At 43.3% G+C, this 21,803-nt stretch overlaps 1 protein-coding gene across 1 annotated transcript in view; it reads left to right on the forward strand.

Annotated features, from left to right (window-relative positions):
* The window catches only part of DNER (delta/notch like EGF repeat containing), a 285,543-nt gene that overhangs the window by 123,266 nt on the left and 140,474 nt on the right, over positions 1 to 21,803 (forward strand). Inside the window, exons 2-4 of the mRNA XM_036913020.2 lie at positions 5,422 to 5,721; positions 7,940 to 8,034; positions 10,227 to 10,393. Coding sequence (XP_036768915.2) covers positions 5,422 to 5,721; positions 7,940 to 8,034; positions 10,227 to 10,393 — 562 coding nt within the window. The remainder of the gene's footprint in view (positions 1 to 5,421; positions 5,722 to 7,939; positions 8,035 to 10,226; positions 10,394 to 21,803) is intronic.

Raw genomic sequence — 21,803 nt, forward strand, 5'->3', positions numbered from 1 at the left:
TGCTTAGCAAGGCGCCCCTTCTTCCTATACACTGACATCTGTGTCGGAAGTTGTATTAAGAAATTCCTTCACTGATGTTTCTGCTTAGAAAAATTACTGAAACAATGGCCCATTCTGCTTATTAATACCACACAAATTCCCCTCCATTGTTTCGCTCCTGTGCCTACATCTCAGTCCTCACTCCTCTGCAGGCACCACGGGTCCCCGTGTCCCTGCAGTGGCGCGTGTGGCCTGGGCCCTGTACGGTGCTCCACCCACGTTTGCCGTGCTCCAGGGCTTCACTGGGGTGGGTTCCTCAGACACCCTTCCCTTTCCCCAGGACGCCTCCACCACGGAGCATGGCTGTAAATGAGGGAGGACGGTGACCTCACGCTTGCCTCTCCAGACATTCTGAAAACAGTGTCAATAAAAGCTGAGCATCCACCAGTAGAACCCAAGATCCTAGAGCTGGAGGAAACCTTGAGATGCTCTTCCCCAGCTCCTCGCTTAATGCATGAGGGGTGTGTGTCCAGAGCAGGCAAGTGACTTGTCCAGAGCCTCTCGGCTGCCTGTGTAGACGGAGGCTGGCACACCGCAGCTCTGCCCAGTCAGCCCATTTTCCATTAGAAAACTCCTTCCTGCTGCCTTTGTTTTGTTGAAAGCTGCCACTGTCACCTAAGAGACCAGCTCTGAGATCTGCCTGTGACCTGCTCATTTTAGACCTGCAGTTACCAAACCCATCCTCTGTCCCAGTATTAGGGATTTGACCTCAATCAAACACAGGGTCACGAGGGTCACCATGCATATAAGCAGGGTATAAATTGCCCACCAGACTGTTTGGGGGAGTCCAAGTTAATGTGTCTGACTCTTCCTGGACTGGGAGCTTTTGAGGCCCAGGTCTGGGCTTTAATCATGCTCCTGACTCCTCTTCTAGGTACCTATTTGGCCCATAAACTCTAGGTGCTCTACCTGGTGCTTGATAAATGTCGCATGAATTACTGGTCAACCATATTGAGTAGGAATGAAGCTCACAGATGCTCTAGACTGTGGTGAAAGGACCATTTGGGAAGGTAGTTACCTGTGCACCCCCTCAGGCCCCATCAGCCAGGTAATGCGGATGGTGTTCACATCACACTTTGCAGCCACCCTACCAGCTATGACTTACTGTATCTAATGACCCCGTAAATGGGCATCTCTTATACTTGTTTTAAGTTTGACGTCTCATCCTTCTGTTTATAAGATGCAGAAGGCATTAGAATCACCAAAAACATGAGCAGCAGACAGTTTAAGGGAGGAAAATGGGTCCTGGCTGAAATTCTGGCTTGGCAGGCGCCTCTGCTCTGGCCTGGCCTCCCATCTCACCCTGTGCACTCCCAGAATGCTCTTGGTTGCAGTATAAATTATTTGACACGGGTGAAAATTCTAAGATAAATTGTGAATAGTTGCAGATTAGTTCTATGATGTGAAAATTTTGACTTAAATAGATGAATTCATATAATGTAGCAAACAGCATTTAATAAATGAGCTTGTTGGTATATTATGAACAAAAAAGCATTAACCCATGGGCTCTCTCTTTATTCTTTCCTACAGCTGGTATTATAAAGACTTAATTATTTTCCCTCCCATCATTAGAAGCTAGAAAGTACAGCCAAGAAAATATCACCTGTTATATTTTGAGAATCCCCAGCATCAGTTCTGTTAGTTATAATATTTTGCCTCATTTGCATTTTGGCAGTTTGGTTATTTCCTGCTTATATATTCAAATGTAATGGGATTCAAGGAGACCAGTGCCCTCTAGAACAGGACTGTTTTTCCTATGAGATGAAATACACATACAAACTATAAAAGTTCAGCAAGTTGTATACAGGAAGACAGGACTTCCCATAAATATTTATGATGCCAGGATTTTGCTTAAAGGCTCATGATCACATTTTATCTTATATTTGCTATTATGCAATTGAAGCAGATTGGTTTTCTAAATGAAACCAATCAGAAGTGTTAGAGAATATGATGGCAGGTAGTTGTCATGGTTATTGAAACAACTAATAAGAATCCAAGGAAGTAGCATTAATATGAAATGACTGTTTTAAAGAAGGGATTGATGACCTTATAGCAGACTTAATTGTGCTTTGTATCCCAGTGTGCGAGTGTGTGTGAGCACGTGTGTGCGCATGCTTTGTCACATTCATTATCTTGAATCCATTTAGAAATCTGTACTGTACAGTTGACAGTTTAACTTTTAGCTTTTACCTTCTTTACTGGAATCATCTCTCCTGCCTTGCCTCTCGTTCATCCCGCATCTCATGTGCTGTCGTGCATCCCCCTCATCCATGAAGGCAGCAGCACTTTTCAACGGTTTTGTTGATCCTCCTCATGCTTTCCTTGCAGCCCGTCATTCCCTCTGCTGGTGGGACTTGCTCCTGGGATGCTGAATTGGGCACTGCTGTGGGGACTGCTCTTTCCACCCAGCCTTATCCACCAGCACCCCAGTACTGCCCCTGGGGCACCGGCCTTCATGCCGTGGCTCAGCTAGGTGGTCTCCGAGGGCCACAGAAGATGGCTCGATGCACCGGAGCTGGGAGCCATCCATGACCCCCAGCTGGCCCTCCCGCTTTTTGCCCCCATCAGGGCATGGACTGCGTGGGCTGGTGCTGCCTTCCATCTTGGGTTGATAGACACTTTCCTCCTTTTACAGCTGATTTATAGTTATTTAAACCACTTTAAAAACATGGTAGAGGGGACATCTAAGGTATTCCTTGACTTATGTTCTCAAGACCTGGAGCTGGGCCTTGGAGAATCCTAATTTCATTTGACATAGCAGTACACCTCACAGACTCTGGCAGCTGCTTACGTATGACAGCACTCATTCACTCATTCATTCATTCAGCAACTCCCATGGGTTGTGGCCAGAACTCTGGGCTGGAAGTCAGAAGATGTGGCATAGTCCTGGCTTTCTTTTGTAGTGAATGTAATGCGTCATTCAATTCCTCTGCCCTTCTGTTTCCCAACAGTGATACGGGCTCTGAAAAACCCTTCTTCTCTATGTCAGGGTTGGTATGAGCACAAATGAGAAACTATATGGTGAGGTTCTTTGAGAAGACTACTGGCCGTCTGAGGGGAAGCCGTCAGTATCATGCCCGGTAGCCTTCACTGGGAGAGGGTGGACACCGGTGCTTTGAATTCCTCCTCTGGAGGAGGTGATGGCTCACGCTGCACCTTGGTGACTTTCTGAGGGCCACCTGTCGCCAGCAGTGGGCTGTGGTGATAGACCAGAAGCCGCGGTCTCTCCGGCCATCAGGTGATGGTTTCTGTCTTAAGAATGCCATTCTCTAAGCTGCACAGTGGAGGTTTGGACTTCCAGAATTAATTTTTGTGATGATCTCTACAATGTGTTAAAATGATTTAAATGTATTTCTATGTTTTTAGGCGTGTGTTAAACATCTTAATTTGCAGCTAGGTCAACCTAAGGCATTATAAAAGTTGATTTCAGAAACATACTTACATGTCTGCTTTATCCTAGTTAATTTAATTCTTTTTCTTTCCCATCAAATAATTATTGAGGTGATATCCATTTCATGAAACTTTCCAAAAATTAAATCAGAAACGGGATAACAATATCATGACTAAATAAGCAATTCACCTCTGTCCCTCATCATGCACTGCTTTCCAAATGCTAATCGATCTGTCTTTATTTTTTCAACATTTTAAAAAAGTCCCATTATGTTTTCTGTGTTTCTTAACATGCTGGGAATAGAGCTGTGACCATGGCAGATAAAGTTCCTGCATGCACAGATGTCACATGCTTGTGGGAGAGGAAAACAGAGATTATTTAGATTTTTTAGTGAGGGAAGGCTTCCTGAGAAGGTGACATTTGAGTAGGGAAGTTCGTGAAATGAGGTAGAGAGTGATGCAAAGTCTGGGAGAAAATCATTCCAGGCAGAGGGCCCAGCAGGTGCAAAGGGCCTGAGGTGGGCATGACCTTGGCATAGTGCAGGGACAGAAAGAATGCCAGGAGGGGGGAAAGCAGGGAAGGAGGAATATGTGTGGGAAGAGAGGACATCAGGGTGGGAAGGGGCCAGATCAGGGAGAGCTTTGTCTGCCCAGGAACAATCTGAGCTGTACTGCGAGTTGACAAAGATTGTACATATATTAAATTACGTATGGTCTAAATATTCAGATACCAATCCATCTACTTTCATCTGAGATTCTGTGAGAATCACCAAGTGATAGCAGAAAATGAACAATGTGGTATTTCGGAAGCTTTGTTTTATTAAATCCAAAATCCTTTAATATTCTTTAAGGAGTTTGTTGGAAATTGTCTGATGAGGGTAATTAGTGAATAAGTAGCTGCCTGGCCATGCGGGATTTTGTTCATGAGTGTTTGTGCGTGAACTTATTCCACCAAGAGAAACGAGGGGGGGGTATCTCATTTTTCTGCAATCTGTTCTTTACTGAATACTATTTTATTATCTGCCCTGAGAAGCCAGGGGTGCATCAGATAGAGGTCTAATTTTCTTTTATCACAGAAGCAAATGATAATTGAATGGGCACTGAGAACATGCCTGAACCCTTGAGCTGTCTTGAAAGAAGCCACGTGATAGCGTCACATTGTTTTGTAGCATGCCTCGAAGTAATAACAAATTATTCAAAGGGCAGCAAAGGACTTAGAGAGAAACACTTTATTTAGAACATGAGCACAATTTAAAGACTTGCAATTGAATTTTTATCTTCCATATCCGGCAGGGTTACATTGCTCTTTATCACCCTCCAAAATAATGAGGTACAAACTTTCATAAGATTCTGCTTTATGTAAGTTGCCAGCACTTTCTTCTTGCTAGCAATTGTCATGTAAGCTGCTGATTGTGGAAGACTTTCATTAAATAACATCCCCTTGAGAAGGGTTGTTCATCAGATGGGAAATTGGGAGGCATAGGTAAGCACATCTGTAAGGGAGATAAATAGGGAAGTCATTTCTCATGAGGAATCCTCGCAGCGGTCCAGGATGTGAAAAAGAAGATTCCAGTCTAGACCCCCAGTATCATTTGTCATAACCGACAGCTACAAATGTCAAAGTTGGTATCTTCTTAATGAGCCTCAGTTTTAACTTTTTTTTTTTTTTTGGTATCATTAATATACAATTACATGAGCAACATTATGGTTACTAGACTCTCCTCACTATCAGTTTTACCTATTTTGCCTTAAAAAATTCCTCCAAGTAATGCGCTCCTGAAATCAACCTTACAGAGGGGCTCGGGCCTGGGGAGGCTCCTCGCTGGGAGGGTTCAGGTGGGCCTGGCCCAAGGCAGCTCCCCCTGCAGCGCATGGTGAAGAACCTGTATCGCGCCCTTAGAGCAGCAGCTCTGAGACTCGGGGCTCATTTGCCAGCAATGGCATCGCTTTCCTTATGGGGGGATAATTGACCCATTTATGGTCTCTTTTCAGCTTGTTGTGGATCCTTGTGCCAGCAACCCGTGCCACCACAGCCACTGCAGCAGCAGCCACGGCGACGGCTACATCTGCGTTTGCAACGAAGGCTCGGAAGGCCCCAGCTGCGAGCAGGCGCGTCCCAGCCTCCCAGCCTCTGGCTGGACAGAGTCCACAGCACCCAGGCAGCTTCAGCCCGTCCCTGCTACCCAGGAGCCTGATGGAATCCTGCCCCGCTCTCAGGCGACGGCGACCCTGCCGACTTGGCAGCCAAAAACCGGGCAGAAAGTTGTAGAAATGAAATGGGATCAAGTGGAGGTGAGAAGGTTTTATTACCCACATTTTTATGTAAGAAACCCATAAAGTTAAAATAGAATCCAGTGGTTCTAACATCAGCAGTAACAATGGAAGACCTTTAAATTACCCATTGACCTAAACCATGTGTCTAACCTTACTGCCAGCTGCACTTGGGTGTAGGAAATCTCTACTGGTTACACTGATGAGATGTTTCCATTATGATAGCTTTGTGAGCATAAAAAGAGTAAGCAAGAAAACAATATGAATGAAATTATTTTCTGGAATGATATCCATATACATTTCTGTGAGATCATCCTAGATATAAATGAACATGCCACAGACCCTCCACTGTTGACCTTGTTTTCCTTCATGGAATATTATTTCCTTCATGGAATATTAACTGTTTGTTTGTTCTCATGTAGGTTCTATTTTGGTACCTTCCAGGACTTTGAGGGGATTTAGAAAAAAGAAGCTGTGATTGCTTTTTAAAATATTTTGAGAATGCATTTAAGAATGAAATTTCTGAGTTTTATTTATTTTGGCAATAGCAAATTCTGTGTTTTGAGTCTTGTCCAGTCTGGGTTTGGCTTGTATTTTCCAGCTCATCAAAAATCCCATTCTGAAGAATTTTCAGCAGACCTCCAAAAGTCAATGTAAAATATGAATTTGCTAGCTAGAAGAGCTGGGGAAAAAATTCAGATCCTGACTTTGTGGTGACATCAGTAGTGTAATGCCGTTCCATATCGTATATTTTATATGACATCCATATAGACCTGTGGTTGTATATTATTATAGGTTTTGTAGCATAAATTAAAAAAAAACCCACATAGATCTTTGTGCACCATCTTTAGAATCAAAGATTATGTCTAGAAATTTCTGTTATCGTTGCAAAAGAGGTAAGGCAGCATTTCCACTGACCCACTTTTTTTTTCATTGCCACACAATTTATGAAGGCCACATCAGACTGCAGGGCAGTGTTGTTAGCCAACCTAAAAAAGCTGTGAACTTGTTCTGATTTCAGACTTCTAATAAAAGCTTTGAAAGCTATGATTTTAATACCTCTTTGCTGAATGACTCACTTCTCCGCTGTGAACTAGAATGGGTTCCATGTTTAACAAGGATGTGTCCTTTAAAGAAAGTTTCTCCCCAAACAGCCATTGCAATCCATGTATTTAAAGACATGCTGTCCTACAATTGGTAAATGTTAACAAGAAATGCCTCATCTTCCTGTCACACTGTTATTTCTTAGCTGTTCAAGAAGTGGGTTGGCAGTACCAGAGGAAGATGTGAAATTTTGAGCTTCTCTTTTTTGTGAAGTAATGGTGCTTTGGAAACACAAGGCTGTTTGGAGTCTTAGGGGACTGAACAGCTAACAGTTAGTTACTTGCCTGTTACACAGAGTTAACACACTGGACTCAATGTCTTTGAATGGCCACTCTAGGCTTTCTCTAGAGCATTTGACTTCTAGTGTTGGGTGCAGGGTGGAAAGTGCTGGGAATTTCTGTATTGTTCTCAATTCAGTGATGAGGGATATTTCTAATACCCTTTTGTTTTGACTCTCATGGGTGAGGACAGTGATCATGGCAGGAGGAATAAATGCATAAACTGGTCAAAAGCATCTCAAGTGGTCACCATATGCTTCTGATGAACACAAACCTTCCGCTTGTGAGCTCCTTTTTTGTGCACATCTATGTAATACTTTTGGGATGTGTCACTTAAAAAATGCAGTGCAGTCCACAGGGGAGGAAAGGGCAGCTTCCAGCAAGCTGACCTTAGCGTATGCTCCTGAGACTCACGTCTGCAGAGGCAGGGCCTTCTTGCCTATTGCTCATTTGAAGGCTCGCCTCCTCAGTCCTGAGGGGCCATCTCCTTGTTATGTAAGCATTTAGTCCTTGTCACCCCAGACTGGTTGTAGAGCAGAGGCTAATGGCTACTTGCTAAATAAAAGAGAACGGGGTGAATCCTGTGCCCTTCCCTGCAGCATCCTATTTATTGGTTTTTGCAACACAGGCATTGTCGGGGTGCTCTCAGGAAAGCTTTTGCGTTTCAGAAAGTCACATGGCAAAGCTGTCAATTTCCTCTGGGCTTATAAGGTTTCGCTTGTCCTCTCTGGCCCCACCCCAGGCTCATCCAGAGGAACGGGGAGAGCAGCTCAGGGGGCTTTGCTTTGCAGGATTATCTAGTGTGGTGGTCAACACCAACCACTTGTCTTCTTCTGTTCTTTTGTTTTTTTTCCCAGGTGATCCCAGATATTGCCTGTGGGAATGCTAGCTCTAACAGCTCTGCCGGTGGCCGCCTGGTATCCTTTGAAGTGCCACAGAACACTTCAGTCAAGTAAGAAAACTCTCAGTTGAAAATGTTTCAGATGGCACTGTGACTGTGTGCTGGGTGGCATCTGTCCGTGCACCTGTTCCGTAACTGGTCGGTCAAGGGAGAATCCTGAGTGGAGTTTCATGTGTAGATGTGGCCTGTATCTCTCAAAACCTAGAGGGAGCTAAATCAGAAAACATTCCAGTGAGGATCCAGTCAGGCTGGAGATGTGGGATTGTGGAAGTGGATGGGATGTGGATGAGTCAGTTGTGAGACGAGAAGCCCTGAGGTTTGACGAGATCCTTTTTTCTCCCAAAGGATTTTTGCTCCCCAAATTCTTTGGCCTCCTATGATTTTAATGAGCCATTGATTAAATTCATATGCATAATTTGCCCCAAATTTAAAATCCAAACATTATACTTTTCCCTTTAAAAAAAACCCAACCATCTGAGAAGATAGTGTTTTGTTTTGTTTTAAACTCAAGCTCGTCCAGCTTGCATACTGCCCCTGGTCACCTGTGGGGATGGGGAAGCGCAGAGGGAAGCCGCAGCACGGGCTGGGCACGTGTGGGCGGCAGGGGCTTTACGCTGCTGGGCAATGGGGTGGGGCCGGCGTTCGAGCTCCCAGGCCTGTCTGGCAACCCACTGCCCGTCCATCCTCCTCTGTTGAGATGAACTGCCACCCCACCACCCTACCCCCATGCAACCAAAGGGGCATTTGCTGTCCAGTCTTTGGGGACTTTAGAAGATGGAGGGACATGTGACCCTGGTTAACCAGTGTGCTGCGTGGGCTCCCTCATAAGGGGGCACTGGGCTCTGTAGACCTTTTCCATCTGTACGGCGTCATTTTTGCCCATCTTGCCTTTGAAACAGTGGAGTCCCTGTACATGTCTGGGAGAGGGACTCTGTTGCATTGCCCCTGCATTGCCTGCCCTCAGCCTTGAGCTGACTCTGGTGGGGGAAAAGCCGGGATGGGCAGTGAGGTCTGGGCACAGCGAAGTCCCCACAGGGAGAAAGGTGTGGCGTCCGAGGCAGCTCCAAGTTCTACCAGCAGGGGGACCCCGGTCCTAAGGGTTTCGTGGCTCATAATCCTGATGAAGCCCCTGCCATCCAGAGCTGTTTTTTAGGGAAATAAGGACGATTAGTTGTTCCCTTTCTGTTTATGACACTCTCCTAGCCCTTTCTTGCCTAGGGCACATTATCTTCAGCCCTTTTGAATAGTTCTGATCTTCTATGCCTTTAAATGCTTTTTGGTTTTTATCCTCTCAAAAAACCTGAAATTCTCCAAGACCCTCTTATGCTGCGGAACTGGTCAGAAGCTGCAGTCTGGCTGTAGCCGAGTGAGGCGGGAGTGCCATGATCTCTGGGTGCTCTGAATCCGCTTGTGAGGATTTTGGCCCCCATCCTTCATTTATTCATGAATTCAGTCTTTCATTGAACCTTTATTGAGCACCTGGCTGCTTGCCATCCAGGGTGGAGACCCGGATCTCCGGGAGCCTGGAGGAAGGGATGGGCAGCTGCTGGGGGTGGGAAGGTGGCCGGGGAAGCCTCAGAGAAGAGGTGGCATGTGGGCTCAGGTAGAGGAGGAGGCCGTGGCTGGCAGCTGGGACACAGCCTGCTTGGGGAGAGACAGCAGCTCCTCCCTGTGGGGGCCCTGTGCTGCAGGATGGAAGGGCAGGATTTGAGGCTGAGTCAGAAACTGAGGCTGGGGTTGGTTCGCCGTCTGTGGCATCTCATTCTGTGGCTTTTACCCTGAAAACGAGAAAAAGCCAGGGGAGGCCTGAAGCCTGGGAGGTGACACAGTTTTGTGTATGTTGGCAGCCGGTTTAGGGGGCTGTTTTGGGAGCATCACATGTTGATCAAGTCAAACAGGACTCTTTAAATTGTGCGGATATGGAAGGATCTGTCTCTAAAAGAACTCAATATACCCCTTTATTATTGATTAAAATCATCACCCAGCGGTGAGTAATCTTCAGTGATTTTGTGGTATATTTTTAAACCAATGGTGGCAGGCATTTCTCATGAATGTGGGACATGACGACAGGAAGTGTGCATGAAGTGGGTGCTCGTTTATAGATCCCTTAGGTCATTTCATCAGGTTCCTGATGCCTTTGTGGATGTACGTGTCTTCGTTATTTTTGTTTTTAATATGATGGGATGGTTTCAAGATGAATTTTTCTTAAAGGTGCTTTTTGTTTACCTCATTCCTATTTTCAGAATTCGGCAGGATGCCACTGCTTCGCTGATCTTGCTGTGGAAGGTCACGGCCGCGGGATTTCAGCAGTGCTCCCTGATAGACGGCCGCAGCGTGACCCTGCTGCAGGCCCCCGGGGCTCTCGTCCTCTTGGAGGAGATGCTCGCCTTGGGGCCCAATCACTTCATCGGTGAGTTGAGAAAATCTACCCAATGCTACATCTGATTCACCCCAACCATGGTTGGGTACTTAGAGGCAGTGCATAGGGAATTTTGCTCAGATAACCTGAGTTCTAGCCGTTAACACTATTCCTCCATTTTTAGGTGAGATTTCGCTTATCATCAAAAGTAGTTTCTAAAGAAACATTTCCAATGTGGCTCGAATTCCAATGTGGAGAAAGCATGGGCCCTGGAATCCTGAGCCTGTATCCCAGCCCTAGAAAAGCATCACGGGTGTGTGATCTTTGGCACTTAGGGCTCTGAATCTGTTTTCTTTTTGATTTCTCAGTCTGCTTTCTCCAGAAATTGTGGGCAGCTTGAGGCATTGACTGTTGGTCTCTCAGAAGAACCCCGTTCTCACTTGATTGAGGCCTGACCAGGGCCGTGAGCAGCTGCTCAGCAAGCTGTTCACTGCTCCCGGGCCCGCCTCAGAAGGAACTCAGCCATTACAGCTCTTTTTGCAATTCTTCTTCCCCACACCCACCTCTCTCCTCTGGGGTACTTCCGACTTTTCACTCTTACTCAGACATGGTTAAATCTGTAATTTAACCTCCTCTGAACTAGCACATGCCCAGTGAGCTGTTTTCAAATTCCTTCCCCTGGGTAGAAATGGCCTTCATAACATGTGACCCCCGCACCCTGAGCCTCCTGCTCCCCGCCTGGGCCACACTTGGGCAGTCTGCCGAGGACCACCGCTCTCCTCCGTCTGCGTTCTGACTGTCCAGCCATTGTCTTACCCCTCACCCAGCATAGGGTTTCTTTGGGGCCCGAACTGTAACTCTAGCCCTTTAGCGTGTGGATATCATCAGCTACTTTATTAGAGCTGCTGGCATGGTGTGGCCTCAACTCAAAGACACCAGCTCAAATCTTGACTCTCTCTGTCCCTGTCCCAGGCACCCAAGCAGCCCCTTGCATCCTGCTGTTGTACCTGCTTCTGTCACTCATGCAGTCCAATAGTCCTCACCTGGAGGATGGGGGGGGCAGGGGCGACCTGCCTCTCAGGGGTTTGCGGGGCTTAAATGAGGTAGTGCATGTGAAAGTATTAATCACAAATGTTAGGGATGAGTCTAGGGTACTTTGCCTTTTTTTTTTCCTGAGGTACACTAAATATTTTGCTAAATTAAGTGGAAAATATATATTAAGATATTCTCCAAGATATATATTTGGTGCAACTATTATAATAAAGCTAAGTGGATAAAGTGAATTGCACAGCTCATTATAATTTGTATTGCATTTTGTATTTGACTGACACCCTTCTGATGAGAAGGCCATTTTCCAATCTTTGGAAATCACATGGCGGGGAGCAGCGATGTTACTGGGGGGAAGGTAAGGAGAAATCAGCTTGGGAAAGGGATGTGCTGCAAAAAAGGGAGGGAATTTAGCTTCATACTAGCATTTGCCTGTTAAGATGGATAGTAGATTATCAGTTAGAAATTGTATGATGTAGTATTGTCAAGCGTCAAATCAAAATTTTACTCCCACAAACATTCTTAGTAACTATTATTTCTGTGTCTGTTGTAACAACTCATCTAGAAGGAAATAGTTTGTATATTTTGATAAATAGTTTGAATTTTATTTTATATTGATCTTTTAAAGTTTTTTCTTTTATTAGACTAACTTCCCTGCTATGGCATGGAACTAATATTTTGCAAAAATATATGAGTTATCAAGATGCTCTTTCAAATGTCACTAATGCTACCAGGAGACATCCATTTGAAATGTTGGCTTATATTTTATATTACTTTTGGTTGTAACATAACTGTAACTTTAGACTCATGTTGGGAGTGAGAGTGCAGATTAATAGAGAAGGCTTTTCCAGCATTAATATAAATTTATTCTTTTGAGACAAGGAATTTTATGAGCTCCAACAAAATTTGAGCTCATTTTGCCAACAAAAAACTTCCATGGAAAAAATTTGCCTTTGGTTGAAATGTATTGCCCCTTAGAGGAATTATTTTTAAAAATTTAATTTAATACATATTAATAACTAAATTCAGGAATTCTTTCTCAACAATTATACTTTAGGTTATGATGGGAGATGATGATTTTGAGTGATATGCTTTATTTCTATAAACCAGTAGTTTCTATTTTGAAAATTTATCATCTAATTTCTTTTTAAATCTCCCAACTGGAGCTTTCTAAGTGGTTCAGGTGGCTTTGTAATGGAGTTCAGTCTTTTAGTATTATTCTTTTTAAAGATGGCAGACAGTCTTGTCACAAGCTCCTTCTGAGGAAGAATGGCCAACTTCCTCACAATGATAAGTTGGCTACCCCCTCACACTGCCAGCTAGTTCTTCAACAAAATCTTTTTATCCTAAGCTAGATTTATCTTTTGTCATCATTGCCGAAGCCTTAAGCTTACTACATTGACATTTGTTTAACACTTTTTGTTTAAAAAAAAGTGGCTTCTAAAATGATTCCTTTTTACAATACCGGGCTCTCTAGATATGAACACATTTTAGTTAAGAATAAAAAAAGACTATTTTGAAGAGTATGATGGCCGTCATTTGATGAAGGAACAAACCGATGCCCGTGTAGGAGGGAGAAAACTTCTGTGCTCGAGGCAGAGTGAAGTTCCAGACTTGTGTTGCTGTGTTTTAGTCACTACTCGTGCTTTTTGGAAGGAAACGTGGGCACTTTCAGGAGCTGACAGTCTCTGCCCTTGTGCTCCATAGATTCTCCGTACATAACCAAAGGTATTCTATTCATTCTAATAGTTCTTTGCAGCCAAGCAGAGGAGTCCCTTCGTGTCTTGGGGGACTTTGACTTGGCTGCTGGCACCAGCTTTACAAAAATGCTCTTTTTTAAAGTTGATTGCTAAGAGCCTAATGTTAATGTTCTACACATTCTAGATGCACTAGATAATTTTTGACTGATTTCAGTGCTACTGCATTTAATTTTTTTTTTAGTTTTCCTTCATTACCATAACTTTGTGAATGTTTCTGCTCCTTCATAGATAGGAATGATGAAACATTTCACAAAGTGTGTAGTGCTGGCTTCTGTGCCTCAGTTCTCTACCTTCTTTCCTCCTGTGCTGTCACCTAATTCCACCTCTTCTGCCCTCTCCTTAATTATCCCTTCTGCTTTTCCCAAATATGTCTCTTCCAAATATGTTATTTGCTTTTTTAATGCAATGTTTTGAGGTAAATAACTAAATTGACCTTTGTTTAGCATTGTGTACTCCATGGGAAGCAGCCAGGGTACTCATTAGCTTGCCAAGTGATTCATTCGCAGATAGTTTGTATTCCCAGATAGGAAAGATGTGTTGTTCCAGTTGCATTTCCATGAAAAGCAGTTGAGGCTTGCCTGTCTTATGCAAGATAATTTTTTTTTAACTTTGGGCTGCTTATAGACATTGCTGTGGTGGACCCTCTCAGGGGTGAGGGCAGAAGCAACTGTTGCCGTGTGGCCTCTGGGTAGAAAGCTGCTGGTGGTCACCGTTACTAGGCGACAGCCCCATGGGGCTCTTTCTCTAGACTGTTTCCCCTTGTCACTTGCCCTCGGCATATTTCCCCTCCCTTGTACATGGTGGACCTCTGCTGTGGCCCCCTGCTCCTGTTCCATCCTCAGATGGACCTCCCCATCCTCTCCATGCCGCAGACCCTGGACCCCTTCTTCTGCAAGACCTCCTGTCGGCTCTTCTCACTTGGAGTGATTCAGGAGAAAAGCAGCCAGCCAGAGAGTCAGCTCTCCTTGGGCGCTTGACCCTCCTTAAGGTCTTAAAAATTCTAACAGATACACAGACAAGCCTGGATAGTCTCACGGTCAGTTCACTTGGTGATCAGAGACCAGGCAGAGCACCTCTCTTTTGCCCATGCTTCCTCTCTCCCTACTTGCTCAGAGAAAGCCCACTTTTTCCTTCACACTTTTCTCTTTTGTGGCCCATGTTTGTTGTTACCTCAATCTGATACTTTTTCTCTTTCCTCTTCTTTGAAGTTATTTTTGTTTTGACCCAACTCCTGCCTCTCTGAATACTCTCTCTGGTGGTTGGGCTACTCATATTTGCCTTTTCCTCCTGCCTTCTTGTATTCTCCTGCCCATAGTCCATTATTTTTTCTATCACTTTTACCGCATTTGTGCCATTCTTTCTTACAGTTTTAGTACATTTTTGATGTTGATTTATCTCATAAAATATATGCATATTTATGTTTAATCCAGACAAGTGCTATTTTGCTTATGGCCTACTCAAAAGCTGCTCTTCTAATTTTAGATCCATTTTGATTTCACAAAGGAATGAATGGTGCAGCTCGGGGCCCGTAGGACTGTCCTTGTAGGAGCTGGGGTCACTTCTTCAGGAGTATAGCTGCTAAATTAGCTACAGATCCCAGGAAATCAGTGACGTCCAGGACTTTGTAACTGATGTCTTAGCTGGATTAGAAGTTTTCTCCAGTCTGCCTATAACCCTGTTCTGCCTCCTGGGAGCTATAGAATGCTTTATGCTTCGATTCTAAATTATCAGTTGAAAAAGACTCTTGTCTTGCCAAATGATTTCTAAAGCAGTGCATACTTTTAATTTTCTTCTCTTGAGAGATGAGGTATAAATGTGACACTTTAACAGGTACAGTGGAGGTTAGGACTCTTCTTTTACCAAGGGAGCAGCCCCTGCTGGTGCAGTGGACCTTCACAGCCCAGGGCTTTGGATCACTAGGGACTCAGCCTGCTGCATTTACCTCAGTGGTATCATGATGTTTTTGGAGACAGACCCTTTTGAAGTCTAACAGTTTATGCTGGCAAGTTTTTTTTTAAAGTGGAATTTTCTATACACAGCCAACTGATGCCATTATTCTTAGGCAAAATCCTAATTGGCTCAGCCGGCCCCTGGTTTTGTGGCAGTTGTGGCATGTTAAAGGACATTCACAAATCCTGCAACTCCGGAAAGCACACTGCAGACTTTCTTGTTTGTGCGTCCCCTGTAGGGAGGATTCAGAAGTTCACTGGACTCTCAGAGACAGCTGAATCTTTAAACATTTTAGCGTGACCACGTTAAGCTTTGTGAGTGGTCATGGGAGAATGCATGTGTTTGTCAACATTCTCTGCTCATTCGACAATGTTTCCTTTGCCAGATTTCTCTGCCTCCCAAGGCTTTCCATCAAGAAACTTAACTATTTTCTGTAGTTACAGTTTTAAGCAGCTGGGCTGTGGGGAATACTCAGTTCTGTAGTGGTGTAGAACACATGTGTTGCATGGCTGTTATTTCCCAGGCACTGTGCTAGCCTGGCAATGCAAACGTGATTTGGGTGTGGTCTCTGAGCGAATGTGGCAACAAAGTGACAAGTGGCATTGGCGAAGGACTGACAAAGTGCCATAGGATGCAGAGGAAGGAGCAGCTAAGTGCGGAGGCAGGTGGGACAGGCCAAGTATACGAAGGGCGGTGGAGGCATTTTGATAGCCTGGGAGTCTGGGTCATTAAGATAATTTAATAGTAGTGCTATAAATTGACTAATGGCCATCTGGAAATAGAATTTAATTTCAGCAAGCATATGACAGACCTTTGAAAATCCTATCCATTCTGCCACATACTCTCATCATGGAGATGAACACATTTTTATGTAGTTCAAGGTGTGAATTTTATTTCTGGGTTCTCTGTTTATCTTCAACAAGCAAAGGAGAGACCTTCTAGTCTTTGACATGAATTTTCAGGTTGTCCTTCGGGTTCCTTCGGTAAAACTCTATTTTCTTATCCCTGAATTATATCCCTTCCCTCCCTTCTAGGTAAACCATTCCTCTGAAATTTATCCTTTAAAATGTAAGTTTCAAAAGTAATTTACCTGGAGCTGGGTAAATTTGGTAAAGAGTGTGGTTTGGGCAAAAGTGCTCTGAAAAGCCAGGGGACACCACCAGGAGTATACTGGTTGGCATAAGGGTGGTGGGCAGTATTCAAAAGGGAAAAGTTACAGTAGAAAAGCAAGGACAGGAGATTTTTTAACATTATATTTTGGCTGGAGAACTCCTTGAAACCATGCAGAGTGGCCTATGTTAATTTTTTTGTATGTGCCTGTTTTAACGATTTAGGCATCAGATCTCTAGATGCGTCTTACTCTATCTCAGTCATTTCTTGAACGAATTCTTTTGTTTCTTAGTCAGGAGTTAAAAGGAACCACAAGATAAATAGGCTAGATACTACCCCTCCCCACCGGCGATGTTTTCTCCACCTCGTGACAGGCTGGCTTCCAGCTCCTTGTGACTGCCCTCCGGCCATGAGGACCGTGTGGGCAGCCAGGACCTGGCTCCCTGGGGAAGGCTGGGAGTGGCAGGGAAGGCATGGGAAGAGAAAAAGGTCCAGGATAGGTCAGGACACGTCAGAGGAAAGGCGTCTCGTGTGGAGTGAAAGATGCTTAGCATGTTTTCCTCTCATTGGAAAACGCCACTGGGAGATGCAGGTCCAAACTGGCAATCAGCTCTTGCAATCGTGAAGGTTTTATGGCCTGCTTATCTCTTAGCTCTTACTGGTGGAGGTGGGTCAAGTATAGAACGTGTCATCCAAATCTGGGTTTCTGAGGCCCCTGCCCTTTGGCTGTACATTGAGCTGGACCCTTCCCCTCCAAGCCCACAGGCACTCCTCCAGCTTCCTAGGGGAAACCTAATTCCCTGCAAGCATAAGGTCCCACTGTCTGAGTCCCGTCATGACTGTCACTCTGTGTGGCTGCTGCTGTGCTGGGGCAGCCCCGGCTCAGGTTTGGACCCTGTCTTCATGGCACCCCCGGGAGATCTGCCCAGCTCTCATACGCTGATGCCAGCCTGTAGCGGGGCTGGGTTTCCCCTGCCTCCGAATCTTGTGGTTTGGGTGGCTGGTCAGCCTTTCCAGATGTTCAGCTCACCCCAGCGCTCCAAGCTGCCTGTTTGCTTTCCTCCCTGTACAGCTGGCGTCATCTTCCCCAGCTCTGTCTCCTTCCCCTTCTTCCACCTCTTTGAGAAAATCTTGGCTTTACCAGCTGTTTCCATCTCACTTTTCCTTCTGACAACTGTGTTTTCAGCCAGCATCACACAGCTTAGCATCTGACTGCGGCCACATGGTAGTCGCCTGAGTGGTTTGCATTTTGTTCATATGTAAAGTTATTCTGCCTATAAATGCCATGCGAAGAAACTTTCAAGCTGCAAATGTTAATCTTAAGACTTCTTGGTCGATTTCCATAACCCATCTCTGTGACATTTAAACTTTCCCCCGTTTATTACATTAAAAGTATTTGAGGATAAAATGCAAAAAAAAAAAAAAAAAAGGAAACTTTCCTTCTTCCTTTTGGGAATGCTAAAATTTGCATTTTGTCGTTTAAGATATCCTGCTCTGGGGACCAGAGGTAGAATAGTCAAAGAAAGTTTGGAGAGGATACCAGCTATAGAATCATTAACATCTTTTTCTAAAAGCTTAAGATTTAACAAAGAAAATGCAAATATTTCACCTATTCACGGTCACCTTAAAACCACAGTTGAATATGGCCTCCTGAACTCTGTGCAATAGGGGGAAAAAAAACTTTGGAATGTTCAAATAAGAAGCAATAGTTGGAAAAGAACAAAAGCAAAGGAATTGAAAAGCTGCCCTGAACAGCATAATTTAGATAAAATTCTTACAGTCCACGTTTACGTAGTTGGAAGATTTCTATTCAATTAAATTTTACTTAAATTGAAACTTAAATTGAAACCACATTTCTGTATTTCAGGCTCATTCTTTCTGATGTTCTTTTTATTTTTTGGAAGTGACTATTAGGATCTTTTCTTTATCAGTTGGCCTTGCTGCCTCTCTGCCATCTTCCTAAGTATTGTGATGTCATCATCTCTGATTTATCGGTGCCTACTGATGGTGGTAAACAATGTATAGTGTTTCATTGATTCCATGTACTATAATCTATTCCATCAATATACTATTGTTGAACAGCTCCTTCCTTTCTTTTGCCTTTTCTTTATCAGTTATAACCTCATCTTTGTTTCTTTTCTCATGATTTATTTGGGTTAAATGCCCAGATATGGAATTTTCTGGGTGAAAGGGCTTGTATAATTCAATGACATATTTGAGACACAGTATCAGATTGTCCTTAGCTGTCTTCCAATTTTCACTCAGGGCAGCCAATGTATCTTTGCACCTCTGCACTGTTCCCCTTCCGTTGACTTTTGGCTGGATGCTGTTAAGCAGATTCAACTTAAAGTTCACACATACCTTTTAGCAGCTTCCTTAACAATCTGAAATGTTTATAGATCTCCTCAAGGAGAAAAGTGGTCATTGACAGTTTCTCGAGAAAGGACAGTACAAATCTTTTCAGGCAGAGATATCTAAGGTATTTACACATCAGAGTAATAGTAAATGTAATGGTTTGATAACACTACTGCCTTGGCACATTAGAGTACATGTAAAATGATGAGGGAGGGGCGGGGGTGTGAACAAGAGGTTGCTGTTGTCATGGTCCCTATCACAATGTTAATTTCTAGTGACATTTCTCCCATTTAATGTTATATCAAGAACATTCATTTTTCAGAAGGTCTACAACTCCAACTCCATTCCCATGTCCTTCTCTTAGATTCTTTTGCTTTCCCATTTCAACATTCTGAAGGGAGATATTTAAATTTCATTTATCATATGCTTTTTCAGAGGTCAGAATCATTCCATGAGAATGGGGCAAAGGATTTTCTAGAAAAGAAACATATTTTGAAAGTCTACCAGGAAAAATGCTTTAAAGATGTTCTTTTGAGTTTGACACAAAAATCATTTTAGTTGTGATTGTTTTTCAGAAAGAGCTTGGGTATAAAACTCAGAGCACAAGCGAAATGGACCAAGTAGGGCATGTAGGCAGAAGACAATTTTCCAGTTTTTGATAAGGAGTATAAATAATGAGGATTGCACTCAAAAACTCTTCCTTTCTCTCCCCTCTACTACTCTCTCTGACATTTGGGTTTTGAATGTTAGGATATTTTTGGTATTCACATGCATCCTTAACTGGCGATGTACTCATGACTATCCTGTTTTATGCTGTGATTGGGAGTTTGACCTACAAAAGTTATATTTGCTTGGTAGACAAATGGAAAATCTCCTTAAATAAATACACTGGCAAATACTGTTGGGTACATTGCTAATATCAGACGACAGCCTCTGAAACATCACCATTTGAACAAATAGGATCTGCATCATCTGCTTATCCATTCACAAACCTGTTTATCATCAAAACACATTTATTGACTATTATGTATAGGACACTACGCTCAGTACTAGGGGAGGGGGATACAAAGAAATATGAGATCCCAATTCTGGAATTTGAGAAATTGTATTCTCCAGGCAGACGACATGCTCATTACATAGCCCAGATACCCCATGGCTCAGTCTTATTCATAGAGTCACATTCAAATAAACACAGGCCAGTAGCCAATACATGAATTTAAACACTGTAAATCTTTATTCATCTTTTTGAGGAAATATGAATCTGAGTGGGGAAAAAGGTATTCCTGTTGTGCAGCAAAAATCTTACCAATCTGATCTCCTCACTGTTCTCTTAGTAGTCTCTATGTGTTTAGCACTTACTTTGTAAAATTCTCTCTCCCACTCTCCAGGTCTACTCCTCTAAATCTCAGCCCAGCATCTAGCCTTTGAGGTTTTTCCTTCCTTTCTCTTCCTGTTCTCTCAGCTCTTTATTTGATATAGTAGTGTCGCCTCTCTGTCTGTTTTTAGTTCTTCTCTGTGTCTTGTCCATTACCGGGCTCTCCACTACAAAGAACTTGCCTGGGAACTGACCCAGCCTGCAAGAGTCCTTCCTCCTTAGAAGCTGAAGGAAGAGGAAGATTGTCAATATTCACATAATAAGTAATTGTTTCTGTTGTTAGATATTTGAGATGATGTTGCATATAAGTGAGAAGATAAAGGAATATGTATGAAGTATTAAATGAGTTGTACAATTTATGGACTACATGAATTCAGAAGGAATGAGTAATTATGCAGGAGAAAGTCAGGCTTTAGACTTGTGTATCTTGAGCTTGGCCGTGAACTGAAGGGAAGGTATGAGACACAAAGATGCTCAGGGGAAGAGGGGTGGAATGAGCAACAGCATGGGAGGGAGATCAGTTTGGCTGGAGCAGTGAATTTAGCACTTTCTAACAGAGAATGTGATTTATATATTTATTGACTGTCTCTCCGGCTAGAATGAAAGAAACATGGAGAAGACAGTAGACTATGTATGCCTGTTCACTATTGTATCACAGGCCCTTAATGCAGTGCCTGATAGGCACTCAATAAATATTTACTAAATGAACAAACCCAATGAATGTTGACTTTCTGGTAAATAATCAGAGCAGGATTATTTTGAAAGTGTGGAAACCCAATTCAAACTTGCTTATGCAAAACAAACAAAAATCCCAGCAAGCAAAAGTAGTGGGTGAGAGTCCCATGCAGCTGCAAGTCCAGGTGGATTTGGATTCAATAAACATCACAGAAACGTAATCAGACCCGTCTCCTGCCAAGAAAATTATAGCCCTCTGAAGCATTTTGTTTTGGCTTCGTTTAGATTTTGTGGCTCTGATCTTATTTTATAGAATACATTGTTGAGAAACATAGATATGCATGCCTACATCTATCCATCATATATGGATCACACACATAGGTGCACATATGTATATATAGACACACATAGTTGCACATGCCCACACATGGATGCCATTATGCATATACACATACATCTATAGATTTACACATACAGAGATGCACAAACATGTATACACATACATTTAGCTTAAAGAACTTGATAGGCTGATAACTGTAAACTTGATAGGTATATAGCTTGGAGTGTAAGGATGCATAAGACTGGCAGTTTGGAAAGAAACAGTTTTTAGAGCTGGAAATAGTGGTAGTATTTATGTGGAGGATCTAGTATATAGCTCATATTCATGAATAAAGTACACAAATTCAGTTATTTTCTATTAACGTGAGAGTTGTATTTTAAGAAGCATTTCCTTTAGAGTATTACAGTGTGATTCTACAAAGAAGCCTGATTCCAAAGTTTGCATTTCACACTGGGGATCCAGATCTCCTGTGGTGGCAGACAGCCCTTTACCAAGGCAGGAGCCTACAATGAGCATTAGAAATGGAAGCTAGAAAAGACCAGACCACTTGACGTGTTCGATCATTTTTTGTTTCATAAATGACATCATTTTATTTGGTCTTTGGACCTCCGCCTTACAAACTGTGATTGTTTTCCAATCGTGAAGGCTGTGTGCTCAAAGTGAGACTGGGATTTGGGACAGTAAAAGCTGTAAAGGAGACTGCTAGAATTTCTAATTTGCTACATTGACTATTACAGAAAAAAATCAATGATCAGATAGCATTCCCAGAACTTTATAAAAACTGAAGCATAAATAAAGCCTGTTCTGAACAGATAAAGGAAGCCTTTTTCAGCCCACTGAGCTGATGGT

The sequence above is a fragment of the Manis pentadactyla genome, chromosome 6 (assembly GCF_030020395.1).
Source record: "Manis pentadactyla isolate mManPen7 chromosome 6, mManPen7.hap1, whole genome shotgun sequence".
Lineage (NCBI taxonomy): Eukaryota > Metazoa > Chordata > Mammalia > Pholidota > Manidae > Manis > Manis pentadactyla.